The 15016-nt window shown below is 41.9% G+C and overlaps 1 protein-coding gene across 1 annotated transcript in view; it reads left to right on the forward strand.

The window, feature by feature from the left end:
• LOC110678099 overlaps positions 1 to 15016 on the forward strand; it is a 55925-nt gene that overhangs the window by 15179 nt on the left and 25730 nt on the right. The window contains exon 3 of the mRNA XM_021850693.1: positions 7113 to 7260. Within this exon, the coding sequence (XP_021706385.1) occupies positions 7113 to 7260 (148 nt within the window). The remainder of the gene's footprint in view (positions 1 to 7112; positions 7261 to 15016) is intronic.

Consider the following 15016-nt stretch of genomic DNA (forward strand, 5'->3'; position numbering starts at 1 on the left):
ATCCAACAGCATTCGTTTTATCTCCACTAACGGCTTCTTGCAGAGTTCATCGCACGGCAAAACGGTCAATGCTCCCTTGACGTGCTGATATCGCTTCGGTATGGCTATCATCAGAGCGGCCATCTTCTCCGATTGATCCATTCGAGTACCCATCCGATCTAGCTCCCGGATTATCGACTCGTACTCGTCGAATAAGGCCGAAATAGAAGTATGTTTTCTATTTTTGATCGAAAACAATCGATCACGCATGGCAATCATAACGCCCGTTCCAACTTTTTGGTAGGTTTTCACCAATAGATCCATAGCCTCCTTTGCGTATGAGACTCCGATTAGCTTGTTAAGGACGTCATTGTTCACCCACATAACAATTTCATCCAGAGCGTTCATGTCGTCGTTGATTCTCTTACGCAGCTTTGCCTTTCTCACTTCTTCTTGGGCTTCCGAATTACCCGCCACGGGAGTGGCGTATTCTTCTTCGTACGGAGTACGAACCAACGTATGGATGAGGTCCATCATAGAGAGGTGGTGCTCCATCCTCCACTTCCATGCCGCAAACATCCTCTCCGACCCATCGAAGATATGGGCACGATCCCGTACAGCAACGGCGGTATACGGCAGCTGCCGTTCGAATGCTCCTCTCTCGGTCCGATTCTCAACCTCCTGTCGCTGGTTTGCAGGTTGACCACCTGCCTTGACTTCGACATCGTTCACAGACATCTTTCGATTTCTTCAAAAAAACTTGATCGTTGAAGAAAAATAAATCTTGCTCAGTTGACTACTGGGCCCATAACCTGTTAAAACTTAAACTCAGTTTTGGTTTGGTTTGTAGATAAAAATTCTTTATTTCGTCTGTTAGGTCATTATTGGTAGTCAATGTTCGATAGCGATGTAAATAATCCAATGTTTATAATTCAATATGATTCACATGATAATCCAATAGCATTACTCGCAACACTGAATTCAAGTGAGAATATTTATGAACCTATCTGCAGCAGAACATTTATAGCGCCCGCATACAACCTCGTATGCAAGTTCCCGTTGGATCTCGTTTGGGCATTATTGGAATAACATGACATACGTCATCAATCCTTCAATTCTGGATTGTTATTATTTTGATCGAATCTGATCATCGCGATCTCCTCGCGAATAGTTCCGCGATATTTCAACAACATTAATGGTTAACTCCTTACATTCCCGAATAACAGCTAAAGGCTTTAAAAGTGAACATTTCGTTCAAAATATTACACAAGTTTTGCTTCATTCTAAGCAACAACTTCCAAAAATTAAAAGCAAAAACTGTTACTATCTCCAACATAATGAAACCTTCCAGGTAAACCGTAAAATGTTTCAATTCCCGCATGACTGCTGTAAGCACTCGAGATACTCCCGTCCAGACCAGACTGATAGACAAAGGAATAAAGCAGTATATCACACATCATTTCGTTCCAGTAGATAAAATTGGCAATAAAATTCTCCGATCCATCCCAGCACACGAAACGAATGAGTCTGCCATTCGAAACCCGTCCAAGATCAAGATTCTTACAGAGGTCGCCTTCTTACCTGTACAGTGTAAATTCTATATGCTTCTAGTGCGTTCTGTGCAAGCTAGCAAGTAGTTCAAGTTGAACGATTCCGAAGAACCAGCAGCAAATAAAAACTATCAACTTGAGATCCTTGTGAAATAAACCCATCTTCATCTAGTCGTCGGAAGACCTGCCACACTGCCGACTGATGTTGGTTCACCGTAGAAATAAAAAGGATTGAAGAAGAACCAGAAAAAAAGACAACAGTCAGAACGGTATTTCCTATACACTTTTATTATTTCATCAGATTTGCCCTGGGTCTGTTATTGTGAAGCAGCAGCAGCAGCTTCACACAAAGTTGAAACTCGAAACGATTTTCCGATGCGGTGGGATGGCAAGGCAGATTACGCTGGAAATGAAAACAACCGGAGTGGAAGGGTGGGCGGAACGTTTCCATCAGTTGGATCGTCTCGTGTTTCAGAAAATGATGTGTTCGTTTTTACTTTCGATGGTTAATTGGACAAAGTGTACAAGACGGAAGATAAGAATCTGTTATAAGCTGATTTCTAAGGGTGGGACGAATTTTAAAAATATATTGAATTTATAAATTTTTTGCTTTGCTCTTTACTTTTCCCTCTAGTTTTGATATCCAGTTTTTCTCCCTAGCTTTACTCTTTGGCTTTGCTGTCTACTTTGCACTCTAGTTTTCCTTTTTTTTGTTACTGGCTTTACTCTTTGGCTGTGCTGTTACCGACCGACCGACCGGGAATCGAACCCAGACACCTTTAGCATCACGCTAAACTTCAACCGCTCAGAAATGAGTGCCGAGTACACAAAATCGGCCTCTCTTCATGCAGCACAGATTCTGTGCAAAGAGGGCTGTACACAGTTTTGTGCAAACGGTGGTAAACAAACCGAATGAGTGAAATGCGCACAGAGGAGGAACGCTTGGAATGCGGAATTCGCTTCCATGTTTGTTTTGCTTCTGAAAAAATTAAAAAAAAACATTCCGATTTTAAAGTTTTTCAGAGATTTTTTCATTCGAATAGCCGAAGCGGAAGCAAATGGGGGAAAAACTTTCTCATTTGCGACCATCTTCCGGCTTTTCGCTGGAAAAAAATCCCTGAAAACTCCCCATCTTACCAACGGCCAACTATTTGCTGCTGCGCGGGAGATGACTGACAGTTCCATTTCCATCGATCCGCGCACAGCCAATGGCCAACACATCGGTTACACATAGCATGAGTGCGACTTACACAGAATTTTCACTCAGCCATAGAGTCATGCATTGGTTGCCTCATTCTGTGTAGTTTTAACACATGCGCTGCGTTGAGCAGGCTTAGCGTGTATGCTGTTCTCTCTAGTGTTGCTCTCTAGCTTTGTTCTCTTGTTTTGCTCTATATCTTCTCTTTTAAACTTTGCTCTTTATATTACTTTGTTTTTTTTTTTGCTATCTAGCTTTACTCTCCTTTTTCTTTAGTTTAGCTCTTTATTTTTGCTCACTAGTTTTACTCTCTAGTTATGCTCTTTAATTTTATTCACGCTAAGCCTGCTCAACGCAGCGCAAGTGTTAAAACTACACAGAATGAGGCAACCAATGCATGACTCTCTGGCTGAGTGAAAATTCTGTGTAAGTCGCACTCATGCTATGTGTAACCGATGTGTTGGCCATTGGCTGTGCGCGGATCGATGGAAATGGAACTGTCAGTCATCTCCCGCGCAATGTTGCCACAAGTACAGATTTATCTGGAAAGGTACAGATTTTTTGATAGCTTTTGGTACAGATTCTGTACGGTACAGATTACAGAATTTTACGAAAAAGTACAGATTGGTACAGATTTTTGGAATTGGTAATTTTGAGACACAAAATCCAAAAGATACATGAAATTTGTAACTGATTTACACAAAACCTTAATTGAAAGATACAATTTCCATGGAATTGAATAATAAATATATAACTAGTGAAATTATTTCAATAAAAACTATGTTAAATTTCAAAGTTCATAAGGATTTTAAGGATTATTTCAATAATATTTATTGGATTTGGTACAGATTTTGGGTACAGATATTTAAAATCTCTGGTACAGATAACAAAGATTTTTGAGCCTTCGGTACAGATAGAAATGTGGCAACACTGCTCCCGCGCGGCAGCAAACAGTTGGCCGTTGGTAAGATGGGGAGTTTTCAGGGATTTTTTCCAGCGAAAAACCGGAAGATGGTCGCAAATGAGAAAGTTTTTCCCCCATTTGCTTCCGCTTCGGCTATTCGAATGAAAAAATCTCTCAAAAACTTTAAAATCGGAATGTTTTTTTAAAGTTTTCAGAAGCAAAACAAACATGGAAGCGAATTCCGCATTCCAAGCGTTCCTCCTCTGTGCGCATTTTACTCATTCGGTTTGTTTACCACCGTTTGCACAAAACTGTGTACAGCTCCCTTTGCACAGAATCTGTGCTGCATGAAGAGAGGCCGATTTTGTGTACTCGGCACTCATTTCTGAGCGGATGAAGTTTAGCGTGTTCTGGCTTTATACTCTGAGTTTGCTCTCTAGCTTTGCTATAACATTTTTCTAGCGTTAACATATTTTGCTATTTATGATATCTTCCGACATATTACCTCAAGCTAGGATGATGGGTATCTTCATACATATATACATTGTCATTGTATTTTTTCAGGCATGTCGGAACAATCTGTTATTATGTAGGTAATATTAATCATCTTTTATTCATCGATTCTACGTCAAAACATAGAGTTATAGTATGATTTCCTATATTTTTATATTTTAAATCATTGTATTTAATTTATTACATAACAATCATTTAATTGAATCATATAACATGGGTGATATTGGGAGGGTGCATCAAGGTATCATTAAAGTTACAGCTGGACAATGGAGTGGAGTGCCAGCCGGAGTCAAGGGCTGAAGTAACCGTAACATCCTTGTAGATGGGTTCTTCTATCCCAACAGGTGTAATAGATTTGACGCGCCCTTCTTATAACAAACCATCCCGTGGATAACTTGACAGGTATTGCAAATTTCATTATGCTTTCCTGCTTGTTGGAAGAAGATTCTCTATTTCCCGCGGGTTTCGCGTAAGTGTATCTGCCTACGCGTCCGCCACACTCCATTTTGGCCCTTCATACAATGGTAAGTTGAATTCAGATTGATAATGAAAATCGACTGTACTGTTAAGTGGAACCGCATGCAGAACAAGATTCAGAATTTGATCTAGAATCGAATGAGTGGTGTGGAGCAAAAGCGATTTTTGAACACATTGTGTATGTAACGATTTAAAAACGATTTTTTGAACCGCTCCAATACACATACATTATGATATCTTCCAACATATCGTTATACATACTCAAATCACAAATAATCAATGAATGTTGAAGAATTACCCGGAATAACCAGAATTAACAATGACAACTGGCCAAAACGATAGAAGTAGCAATATTTTACTACATTTTGTACTATTCTAAAATACCCCACTGGGTTCTACAAATGGGGAGGACTCTTCACATTTTTCTTCCTTTCCATTCAGTTTTCTATAAGACACTAAACGAATTGAATAAAACAGTTTATTCGATCAGGAAAAGCAGCTACAGAGCGTACATGCCTGAAAGATATATGAAGCAGCTTCGCCTTGCTCGGGACAGTATACACTCAGTGTGACATGAAGTCCAACGTGAAGGAAGCTATGAAGGCACATCGTCCTCATTGGAAGCACATGATGGATGGATGTTTTATCAATATCAAATAAGACGTTCGTTCGCTCGTTCGTTCATACTTTTCCCCGGTGCCGAATAAGTAAGGAAAGTGAGTTGAAAGTCACTGCTCGAAGATGATCGATTTATCAACAACTGGATGTTGTGTTTTATTGCCTTTTGGGTGACGACTATGCCGGCGTCATCTCTCCAACTGGGGGATCCAGTGTTATCCTGTAAGGTTCATAAAAGTGGGACACAGCTTTATTCATCAGAACATGAGTCCATCAATCTTCTCACAGGAATCTTCATGAAAACTTCAGTGCATGTAATGGCGATTTCGTTCCACGAATGTGTACTTACAACATACTTCTCGCTCACCTCGTCTTACCATAACTCATCAATCATTGAAGTCCGTAGTTGTTGGCCATCAGTTTCATAGCGTTCTCTGGGAATACAATTTTATTCAACCAAAATTTCTTCATAACAATTGAAATGCGATACTAAAAATATGATTGAATGTATTCAACATTGATGGTTTCGTCTAAACTTCCGAACACTCATATATAGAGTACGGTGGGGCAGTGTTGACCAGACTCATTTCCCCGAAATTCGAATTGTGAAGCCATGAACTGTTATAACTGTGCGTTGTATTCCTGAGATGGAGGGGAGGTGGTTGGGCTTGAGTGTTGCACATGGGATCCGACAGCTTCGATCTCGGTGGGCCGCAATTCAAGTTTCGGTGAAATGATTCGCACTCACTCACTCACTCATTTCATTTCACCGAAACTTGAATTGTGACTCTCTGGGATCAAAATTGATTGATTTTGTGTGCAGTACTCAAGCTTAACCATCTGCTTTTCTATCTTAGGAGGATAAAGCATGGTTGTAGTAGTTCGTGGCTTCGTAGTTCAGAAAATGTTATTTTCGGTGAAATGAGTCTGAGCAACACTGCGGGTGGGGTAAAAGTTTGACCTTAGTGGAATAATCATCATTTTCACGGTTTCAATCCCTGACGTAGTGAGGAAAGGAGAGCCCCAAACGTTACGTCCAAACAAAGATTTTAGTGGAATAAGAGTTGAACAAACCACTCTAAAGCTTATTTCAATTGAACAACCCATGATTCATCTACTAATTTTATTTTGGATCACGGTCATTTCACAAAACTGAGTATTGAGCGTTCGATTAGGAATAAGTTTGGTGTTGCTGATCGAACGAGATTTATTAGTATCTCCATCGAGCAGGGCTGTTCAGGTGTTCAGCGGAAAATTATTAGAAATTGATGGGATCGAAGGCACTTACGTTCAATTATTGGTACCGTAAAACGGGGTAACTTCGATAGTTTTTTGAAGAAAACTTCAATGGAAATTTTTGATTTTGATTTCAAAAATGGTCCTAGTTTGTAAAAATGGTTTTCGCTAAGAGATTTGACACCGAATCCATGTTCTACTATAACTAGGCTGTCAAGGATAAGTGACGAACTCATTATGACTTTATCAAATAGTGATCGTAGAACAGATTGTTTTTTGCAAAAACGCTAAAATCTAGTAAATTTTTAATATTTGCATGTGAATCCTAAATGCACTTGATTCCAACGAAAATAGCTTTGACATGAAGTATCAGACTAATACTCTTTACTTTTGCATTCGTTTTGATTAGCTGATTAATAGAAACATCGTTATTTCGTTTAATATGTTGTGGGTCTCGCACTATGAAAGTTACCCGCATTATCAAAGTTACTCTGTTTTACTGTACCTACATAGATAAAATTTAAAAATTATTTTAATTATTGCTGTTTAGAGTGCACATCCGATTTGATCAAGCACTTACAAAATAACCATTTAAGAAATGGTGTTCACTAAACGTCTCTCCAATTCTTCCGATTAGATCATATCAATGTCAATTTGGAGCCGGATTCAACCCAGGCCTGGGACCGGAAACAGCAGGCACAGCACGTGCGTGGCAACCCTTTCAAATCGCCTTGCCCGAAATCACTGCGAAATGGTCACAAGGAATGGACCCTAGCACCCAACAGGTAAATAAATCAGTGCAAACCGATAAGCGCCGCAAAACCCATTTACAGAGGTATAAACACCGAATCACCGGGATGGATGATGCGGGTTCGAGAAAAAAAGGGTCACAGTAGTATCCCTACGAGCCGCAAGCTACAAGCCAATAGATCAACCCCACTCGATAAAATTTACATTTTATTTTTATTGCCCTTTATCATCCGTTCATAATTTATATTGCGCTCTTTTTTTCCTCAGCACATCAGTTCATCTTGAGCGGAACGCTTTCCGCCGGTCGCCCGGAAACCGGAATAAACCATCTCTTCAGTTACACATCCTACACCCTACATCCCTATATCCATATCTACCTCTATTTCCGTTGTAGACTCAGCCGCCGGTTTGAGCTAGTCGGAAAGCAGTTCATCCACATTTGGCACGTGTTGGCTGGGTTGAAAGGAATAGAGCATGTGAATATCTTATCTATTCTAGTTTGTATCTATGCTTATGCAAGAGGACTGACAGCTCCAGTTTATGGGTCTGAGCTTTTCTTTTTTTTTCTTATGGGACTGAGCTTGCTCGTCACCTGTTTCGTTACCTGTGTTGCAATGAGCAAAAGAGCTTTTTTTTTGCAATTTTCTTTGCATATCAGCCTACTTTGTATCAACAAAATGAACCAAATAAGGTCGTTATCAATTTTTTTGCAATTTCTCATCGTAATAGGCAGTTTTTCATCACGCCAAATAATCTACTTTCCTGCACTGAATTATGCAGTGCGGGAATAGTAATTACGCCACTAAAACCAGTGCTGTAATGATTCATTACGCAACGCTGTCTCATTACACAACTGTTTTGAGTTGCGTAATGAATCATTACACAACAATTTTTCAGAAATTGTAAAATTATGGTGAATGTATTCTGATATAATTTCTGATACTCTTGCAAAAAAACTCGATTGTTAAAGCACTCGTCGTAATTATCCTACTTAGCAAGCCTCGCACACTGGCGCAGATCGCTGTTTTCGACGGCCAAAACCTTTAGTACTCTAGATATGCACCCTAGAGGTTTGGTGTCTTGGGCAAAGTGTTCAAATCACTTCGTCAACATGCATATGTTTTAGAAATACATTTGAAAAATATAAATTCATGAAAAGTTTCTCAAATATAAGCATTTTTTAACATATTTTCATCAAGTTTTCAAACCACCACAACAAAAAAGCCCCACGTGGCCCCACTTTTCTTTCTTCGGGACAATGAAACTTATGTTCTTGACTAGTCGTATACAAAAAATTAGCTGCTACCATCTGCCGCTTCATGGTTGGTAAATGGCTGGGCATGGCGTACCATTGGTACCTCGCGTACCTGAAGGAATAAAATAGACCCCTTTGTGCGGTCCTTAGCCTCTTGCCAGCAACTCCTATCCCTACCTCCTCGCGGTACTGGCCGGGGTGCGAGTAACCTTAGGGAAGATCGGGTAACCAACCCCCGGTGGGAACTTTGGTCGTATGCTGACAGGGAAGGGGGGGTTTGCTTTTGCTTTTGCTTCTGCAAACCTTGAGCGTCTGTACTCCATGTTGGGAGCGGCTCACAACAGCGTCTGTTCCCCATGTCAGGGGCGGCTGATCATCGTCCGAGTGCCAGAGAAGGACTCTAAGCTAAACTGCGCACTATGGTCCTCCGAACATTTAGGGAGAATGGTCCTCCGGAAATCTAGGGGGTTGGTGTCAGGCCCTGCAAGCCAGCCGTAAAAAAATCAAGCAACGAATAATCAACGAGAGAATACGAACCGGGACAATCGGCGAAGACCACAGCGACGTAAAGGGACTAGCGATTGGAAGCTCGGTACGTGGAACTGTAAATCTCTCAACTTCATCGGGAGCACACGCATACTCGCCGACGTGCTGAAGGACCGTGGATTCGGCATCGTAGCGTTGCAGGAAGTGTGTTGGAAGGGATCAATGGTGCGAACGTTTAGAGGTAACCATACCATCTACCAGAGCTGCGGCAATACACATGAGCTGGGAACAGCTTTTATAGTGATGGGCGATATGCAGAGGCGCGTGATCGGGTGGTGGCCGATCAATGAGAGAATGTGCAAGTAAGGGTCAAAGGCCGGTTCTTCAACTTCAGCATAATAAACGTGCACAGCCCTCACTCCGGAAGCACTGATGATGATAAAGACGCTTTTTACGCGCAGCTTGAACGCGAGTACGACAGTTGCCCAAGCCACGACGTCAAAATCATCATAGGAGATCTAAACGCTCAGGTTGGCCAGGAGGAGGAATTCAGACCGACGATTGGAAAGTTCAGCGCCCACCGGCTGACGAACGAAAACGGCCTACGACTAATTGATTTTGCCGCCTCCAAGAATATGGCCATTCGTAGCACCTACTTCCAGCTCAGCCTTCCGTACCGAAACACCTGGAGATCACCACAGCAGACAGAATCGCAAATCGACCACGTTCTGATTGATGGTCGGCACTTCTCCGACATAATCGACGTCAGGACCTATCGTGGCGCTAACATCGACTCTGACCACTATCTGGTGATGGTCAAACTGCGCCCAAAACTCTCCGTCGTTAACAACGTACGGTACCGACGGCCGCCCCGGTATGACCTAGAGCGGCTCAAGCAACCGGATGTCGCAGCGGCATACGCGCAGCAACTCGAGGCTGCATTACCGGATGAGGGTGAGCTGGACGAAGCCCCTCTTGAGGACTGCTGGAGAACAGTAAAAGCAGCCATCAACGATGCAGCTGAGAGCAACGTCGGGTACGTGGGACGGAGTCGACGGAACGATTGGTTCGACGAGGAGTGCCAGGAGGTTTTGAAGGAGAAGAATGCAGCGCGGGCGGTCATGCTGCAGCAAGGGACCCGGCAGAACGTGGAACGCTATAAACAGAAACGGCAACAGCAGACCCGCCTCTTTCGGGAGAAAAAACGCCGCCTGGAGGAGACGGAGTGCGAGGAGATGGAACAGCTGTGCCGGTCTCAGGAAACGCGTAGGTTCTATCAGAAGCTCAACGCATCCCGCAACGGCTTCGTGCCGCGAGCCGAGATGTGCAGGGATAAGGATGGGAGCATTCTGACGGACGAACGTGAGGTGATCGAAAGGTGGAAGCAGCACTTCGACGAGCACCTGAATGGTGCTGAGAGCACAGGCAATGAAGGACGGGACAACGGAGGAAATGCCTTCGTCAGTACTGCGGAAGATGGAAACCAACCAGCCCCCACTTTGAGGGAGGTTAAGGATGCCATTCACCAGCTCGAGAACAATAAAGCTGCTGGTAAGGATGGTATCGGAGCCGAACTTATAAAGATGGGTCCGGAAAGGCTGGCCATTTGTCTGCACCGGCTGATAGGCACAATCTGGGAAACAGAACAGCTACCGGAGGAGTGGAAGGAAGGGGTAATCTGCCCCATCTACAAGAAAGGCGACAAGTTAGACTGTGAGAACTTTCGAGCGATCACCATTCTAAATGCGGCCTACAAAGTATTATCCCAGATCATCTTCCGTCGTTTGTCACCCGTAGTAAACGAGTTCGTGGGAAGTTATCAAGCCGGCTTCGTTGACGGCCGATCGACAACGGACCAGATCTTTACTGTACGGCAAATCCTCCAAAAATGTCGTGAATACCAGGTCCCAACGCATCACCTTTTCATCGATTTCAAGGCGGCATACGACAGTATCGACCGCGTAGACTGCCCATAAAAGCATAACTGTCCCATATGGATTTCCTTCAAAAAATTTTTTTTGGCGGGCTACGCATATTTGTATGTTTATTTTCATATGCACACATAAAATTGATCAGTTTGTTCGAAAACATTGCGAAAAAATTTCAAACTAGTGCTGTCCCATATTGAAAAATAAAGGCATAACAGTCTCTATATAGATCAGCCTGCAAAAAATATAATTATTCTTTAGTAAAAATTATCTGCGATACAAATTCATCGCGAGCACATTTTGATTGATATTTAGCATCATTTATACATTCAATTCATTCCATTTTGTAATGTAGAATATCCTATATATTAAACATAGGAACAGTAGTGTCTTACTGAATATTGTAACATGACCCAAAACCGCGCCCTTTACTGTACACAAAACAGAACCGCTTCTGGCGGCAATGTCGATGTGGTCAGCTAGTCTTGGGTTGAATACGTTAAATCTTTACGAAAGCTAATTTACCGTATTTCATTTGCAATATTGATGATTAATTCGTTTTCAATCAAATAATTGAAGTTGCATAAACAATGGAGCTGAAATAGCTGTTGCGAGAGAAGCACATCTCTTCATCCAGACCATGGTGAAGGTGGTAAGAATGCATATAAGTCCGGACGAGGATCTACTCGGGTTGAACATTTTCTTGCTTTCACAGGGCATAGTATATCTTCGTACCACTCGTTATACAAATGTGAAAACAGTTGATTATCAAAGAAAACTCTCAGCTTGAAAAACTATCACAACAAGAAACTCACAGCACTAAAAAACCTGGACGCATTTAAATGAGCAGGACCGGATGGCATTGCACCCGTGTTCTTCAAGAATCATTCAGAAGAGCTTACCGTTAAAACGCCTTTTCGACATGTTTCTAAATAATGGAAAATTCCCAAGAGCTTGAAAATACTCATATTTGGTGCCTGTTTTTCAATCAGGCATAAAATTTGACATACGAAACTATCGCGGAATTGCCAATATCTCTTGAAAACATGTAACAGCTCCAATTGAAGTATTTTTAGGCTATCATGTAGTGCAGATATGTAAAGTTGTAAGGGATCATAGATAATAGACTCAAAACTCCCTTTTGTAGAACATTGGAATTTCATAATTAAACAAGCAAACAGTAAGCTTGGCTTCATTAAGGTGAAGATGAATCGAAGCCAAACTTCAAATTTACAAAAGCACGGATCTGGAGAACCAAACACCCGTTTGAGCTGAAAACTTAATCGATTGGTCACCACCAGCGAGTGACCAATCGATTAAGTTTTCAGCTTAAACGGATGTTTGGTTCTCCAGATCCGTGCTCTTGAAAATTTGAGGTTTGGCTTCGATTCATCTTCACCTTAAGAGGTTCAGCAACAATTTGCATAACCCTTATACTATTAAAATATTGCATATTACATATGTAAGACCAATTCTGAGATACTGCCGCCTAGTATGGAACCCGAACCATATCATACACGAAGAATCCATAGCATAAGTACAGAAGCAATTCCTTTTATTTCCGGAGATTGTACTGAAGAATAGGAAGAAGAATTAACAAATGAGTTAGGTTTTTTTAAATTACCTATAAAAAAGTCTATGTATTCCAAATCATGCGTTGTTTTAGTATTTATTTAATTTAAATTCAACTGTGAACAGCAGTTTGTAGATAGAAACTTGCTCATCCTAGTCTTTCCTCATTATTCAGGATATTTTGGTTTATTGTAAAGATTTTGAGCATACGGATACTCATGGGCATCGGCTGCCAGATCACTGTATAGCAGGTTCCCAGTTCCCCGGGGGATGTGATCATGTTCCGAATTGGCCACTTATCTAGGAGCCCCTGGAATCTACTATAGAGTGATTACAACATTTGTGATTTTGAAAATGCTCCACATCTTCCAAGGCATATAAAACCTACTGTTCATGGTAGACGGTGATTCTAAAACTACATCCAGAAGCATGAATTTTAAATATATTAAAGTTTGTTACCCATTTTGGTTTTATTCCGTACAAAAAAATCCGTGTAAAATTATCCACTTTCATCAGGGTACCTCGAACCTACTATACAGTAGTCATGACAGCCGGAGGTTTATGAAGTACTTTCTGAAGCATCACCTTTTAAAATCTTGATATTCGATACCCATTTTGATGTGATTCCGGACATGTTTTTTATTGGCCACAACCCTTGGGGGACCTGGATACTACTAGAGAGTGGTCATGGCAGTCGGTGGTTCTGCAAATTCTTCCGGAATTATCACCTTTAAAAATCTTGAAGTTTGATGCCCATATTGATATGGTTCAGAACATGTTCCTAATTGGGCACTTCTCCCAGGGCACCTGGAACCTACTATAGAATTGTCAATTCGTCTAAAGGTTCTGAATATGCTGCCGGAAGCATCATCTTGAAGTATAAGAGGAAAAAAACCATCATCTTTTTAAAAAATTTCAAAACCTTTTTTTTTTTTGCTCAAATTTGAAGCAATGTTCATGAAAATCGATCATTGCATTGCACTTGCAATCTGAAATGCAATGATAGATTTTCATGAAGATTTTTTAAAATTGAACGAAAAAACTGGGTTTTTATTTTCGATGATTGCTGATGATTGAATGATGTATTCTTGAGCATTAAAGGTCACTAGGATATAGCTTCGGATAGTATATATAATACATGATAGGAAATAGAAACATGACTGATCATATTTTCCGGAACCAGTTCTACGCTAATGGTTATATTTCTGAAGATTTCCAACAAATTTAAATGCGTTTGCCGGCATTCAACTTCCTATTAATTCTAGTCTCTAGGAAAATTGTAAACACTCATACAACTTCACCCCGCACAAATTACAAGCGACAGAAAAATGCCATTTGGACATGACCTCGGAGAATCCGGAACATCTTTGGTGTCAGGTGGCCAATATGCAGGGCCAAGAAAGTTCCTGAAACAAGACCAAATTTGCCGCCGACTACTTCCAGATGCATTGAATTTTATCCATTCTTCATAAAGTTATGAGCATTTGGAATTAGTCAAAATTTTGCTCATCGTTCTGAGCTGGCGGTGAGCCTGATATGGCTTTATTTCTGTTGCCTTGCAATAAAATAAAGGCAAAAGAGAACTTTCCGTGAGAAACTACTCAAAATACATCTGAGCGCTAAGTATCGAACACGATGATGTTCTGCTGGGCATTTATTTTGGCATTGTCGACGCTAAATTGGTGTTTTTTTGACGACAAGATATTTGACTTCATCTATAGATTTCTCGTTCGATAGCAATTCCATATGGGACAGTTATGCTTTTATGGGCTATGGAAAATCATGGACGAGAACAGCTTTCCCGGGAAGCTCACGAGACTGATAAGAGCGACGATGGAAGGTGTGCAAAATTGTGTGAAGGTTTCAGGTGAACACTCCAGTTCGTTTGGATCCCACCGGGGACTACGACAAGGTGATGGACTTTCGTGCCTGTTGTTCAATATTGCGCTAGAAGGTGTTATGCGGAGAGCCGGGCTTAACAGCCGGGGTACGATTTTTACGAGATCCAGTCAATTTGTTTGCTTCGCGGATGATATGGACATCGTCGGCCGAACATTTGAAAAGGTGGCAGACCTGTACACCCGCCTGAAACGCGAGGCAGCAAAAGTTGGACTGGTGGTGAATGCGGCCAAGACAAAGTACATGCTAGCTGGTGGGGCCGAGCGCGACAGGGCTCGCCTAGGTAGCAGTGTTACGATAGACGGGGATACGTTCGAGGTGGTCGACAAGTTCGTCTACCTTGGATCCTTGCTGACGGCTGACAATAACGTTAGCCGTGAAATACGGAGGCGCATCATCAGTGGAAGTCGGGCCTACTATGGCCTCCAGAAGAAGCTGCGGTCAAAAAAGATTCACGCCCGCACCAAATGTACCATGTACAAAACGCTCATAAGGCCGGTAGTCCTCTACGGGCATGAAACGTGGACGATGCTCGAGGAGGACCTGCAAGCACTTGGAGTCTTCGAACGTCGGGTGCTCAGGACGATCTTCGGCGGTGTGCAGGAGAACGGTGTGTGGCGGCGAAGGATGAACCACGAGCTCGCCCAACTC

Source organism: Aedes aegypti, chromosome 3 (genome assembly GCF_002204515.2).
Source record: "Aedes aegypti strain LVP_AGWG chromosome 3, AaegL5.0 Primary Assembly, whole genome shotgun sequence".
In the NCBI taxonomy this organism is placed as follows: domain Eukaryota; kingdom Metazoa; phylum Arthropoda; class Insecta; order Diptera; family Culicidae; genus Aedes; species Aedes aegypti.